The sequence below is a fragment of the Myotis davidii genome, unplaced genomic scaffold (assembly GCF_000327345.1).
Source record: "Myotis davidii unplaced genomic scaffold, ASM32734v1 scaffold363, whole genome shotgun sequence".
In the NCBI taxonomy this organism is placed as follows: Eukaryota; Metazoa; Chordata; class Mammalia; order Chiroptera; family Vespertilionidae; genus Myotis; species Myotis davidii.
This window is the reverse complement of record NW_006294069.1, coordinates 2,466,175-2,469,331: the sequence shown is the minus strand read 5'-3', so window position 1 is coordinate 2,469,331 and position 3,157 is coordinate 2,466,175. Positions and strand designations below refer to the sequence as shown.

The 3,157-nt window shown below is 49.1% G+C and overlaps 1 protein-coding gene across 1 annotated transcript in view; it reads right to left on the bottom strand.

The window, feature by feature from the left end:
• NXN (nucleoredoxin) overlaps positions 1-3,157 on the bottom strand; it is a 162,613-nt gene that overhangs the window by 39,307 nt on the left and 120,149 nt on the right. Inside the window, exon 3 of the mRNA XM_015566805.1 lies at positions 1,738-1,756. Within this exon, the coding sequence (XP_015422291.1) occupies positions 1,738-1,756 (19 nt within the window). The remainder of the gene's footprint in view (positions 1-1,737; positions 1,757-3,157) is intronic.

Below are 3,157 nucleotides of genomic sequence, written 5' to 3'. Positions count from 1 at the left end.
CTCCGAACCAGGAGGCTGGATGGAGCAAGAGCTCACATCCCATTGGACTCAGGAGACAAAAAGGCTGAGGGGCTGCAGTTGGGAAAGACCAAATGACTTTTTTTATAAAAATATGTTTTTATTAATTTTGAGAGAGAGAGGAAGGGAGAGGGATAGAGAGATAGAAACACTGATGAGAGAGAAACATCATCATCAACAGGCTGCCTCCTACACGCTGCCTTCTGAGGATGGAGCCCACAACCCGGGCATGTGCCCTGACCCGGGAATTGAACAGCAAAAACCTGAAAGCACAGAAATCTAAGTGTTTATAATTATTAGTTCACTGAATTCAAAAGCAAGACAACAAAGATGAAATTTAAAAGAAGAAAAAGGAGGAGGAGGAGGAGGAGGAGGAGAAGAAGAGGCGATATTAGCTCAACTTGGCAAAAACCAAAAAGGATGACAAAATGGGCCACTGGGTTACTTAAACGTTCCGATTCCCCAGCCTGGCGGCTGGTTCTGGTTAGCGATCCCAAGTTTGTGGTGGAAGCTCCATCGTCCCAGGAATGCTGGTCAGAAGGGCTTTCACAGTGACCCACACAGCAATGAGGCAGATGTCCAAAGGGCCGGGATGGGGAGCTGGCGGGCTGTGAAAATGCAAACTACAAAGCCCAGCTCATCGGGAGCACCGGCCGGATTAGTCAGCACCCGCAGACGCCGCAGGGAAAAGCAACCTGGCCATTTTCGAGCAGCCCGGCCAGCAGGGTGACGTGGAATCGGCCTCCTGTTCTGAGGACTGGGCCTTGCACTTGACTAGGGGTCTGAGTTTTTATTTCCCAACAGCTGCTGCAAATCCGTGGGCTCGGGCCAAAGCTAACACAGATGCAGGATTAATCTACCTTGGCAAGGTCTGCCGGAGCCTTCGCAGGCGAACTCCACTCCTGCCCTTCCACAGCGCTGACCACAGGCAACACCCCCTTCCTCACCAAGCACGACCAAAGCCCACCTGGAAGGGAGAAACTTGCCTCGTCCCGCCCTCCAATGTCAAGGCAGTATCTACACTAGCAGTGGCACGGGCGGCCTGGGTCTAACTTCGGCCATTTGCTAGTTGATGACCTCGGACAAGCTACCTAATTTCTCTCTCGGTTTTCTCATCTGTAAAATGGGACAACAGTGCCCACATTTCACTGGACCATTGTGAAGATCAGATGTGTGACAGAAAGTGCTTAGGACAGGGCCTGGCATAGGTTAGGTATCGCATTATTAAAGTTAGCTGCTATTCTTAATGCCAATCGTTGTAGTTATCCCAGAACCATTCTAAATGCTCCGGCAGGACTTTGTCTTCCTACCCTCAGAGTTAAGACCACATCTTGCTTCCGAGGCATGATTCCCACTGTGTGATTTGACCTGCAACTGAAGTTTTCAGAGGCTGGTACAGCTGTTGGCCAACTCCAGGGCTTGGCCCACATTCAATAAATGATGCGTGAACAAATGGAGGAAGGAAGGAATGAAATAAATGGAGGAAGGGAGAAAGGAAACACTGTGAACGGATCAGCCAGATGGGAGGCCTAGCTCGCAATCAAGTTCAGCTGTTTAAAGGGCGCGCTCATGACCAAGACGCTTCCTAATTCCTTGGGATACCTGGGTGCCCCGAGGGCTCCTTCAACTGCAGGATAAATTATCCAAAACAAGTGCCGGTGGAATGAGAGCTCTCCTCCCTTCATCTGACAGCACCTTTGACCCCTGCGTCCTCTTCACCTTCCTGTCTCTCCTTTGCCTGGAGCCAACACAGAGAACCTGCCAGCATGTGAGACCAAAGGAAAGATGTGGTGGGCCGGCCGGGCCAGTCTGAGCCATCACTAGCTTACGAGAAATCAAAGCCCTGCTAGGGGACTTAGAGTTATGAAGCTGGTTAAACCATCGATTTCCCCTTCACTATAGCTGGTTCAGAAAGAAGACCTATGCCCCGAGGGTCACGGGAGTGTAAGGGTTAGAAAATAACGGGTCCGCTCTGCTTCCTGCACACCACAGCACCAGGCGTGAAACACACCACACGCCCTCCGTCAGAGTCCAGCTCTGCTGCAGGCTCTAGTAAGAGAAAAAGCCTGGGTAGAAGGGACATTAAAAATGTATTGTTCATGTCTCTCAGCCTCCGAACAGTAAGCTTTCTGACCGATTTATAGCTGACCTCACTGGGCTACGAAATCCACCAGAGCTTTATTCGGTGTGATGTACCTAAACAGTAGGCAGGGCGTTGCCGGGGAGACAAGCGGGGAGAGATACGGTGCCTGCCTTCAGGAGCCCTACAGATTCGAAGTGGAAAATGCTTAAAATAGTAAATCTGATGTTTTATATATTTTGCCACATTAATAAAAAGTGGAGCTTTAAAATAGTAAATCTGATGTTTTATATATTTTACCACATTAATAAAAAGTGGAGATACGCCCTGGCCAGTTTGGCTCAGTGGAAAGATCATTGACCTGTGGACCAAAGGGTCCCGGGTTCGATTCCGGTCAAGGGCACATACCTTGGTTGCAGGCTCCTCCCAAGACTGGGCCCTGGTCAGGGCTCGTGCAGGAGGCAACCAATTGATGTGTTTCTCTCACATCCATGTTTCTCTCTGTCTTTCCCTCTCTCTTCTATTCTCCCTAAAAATCAATGGAAAAATATCCTTGGGTGAGGATTAACCAAAAAGGAAAAAGAAAAGAGAAAAAGAAAAGTGGTGATACAAGTTTACATGTACAGGCAGATCGTGGCAACTACCAGGAGAGATGAGCAAAAAGGGCGACAAGAGCCCAGGAGGTCACAGTTGGATTCCAGGTCAGGGCACATGCCGGGGTTGTGGTCTCGAACCCCAGCAGGGGGCGTGCAAGAGGTAGCCCATCAGTGATTCTCATCATTGATGTTTCATCTCTCCCTCTCCCTTTCTCTCTGAAATCAATAAAAAAACAGATATATATTTTAAAAGGGCAACAAGGAAGACTGGCTCCGTCCCAGTTGAGCGAACACGTCAGGAATGTTAAATCAAACACATAAAGGAAACACACAACGTTTCAAACATCCACCAGTAACCGCTTTCATTCCAGATAGGGACAGCCACAGAACCAACAGCTCACAGCTGCGTTTGGTCCTTGTTAAATCTCTCCTTTTGTTGGTCAGAGAGCAGTATGGTGTAGGG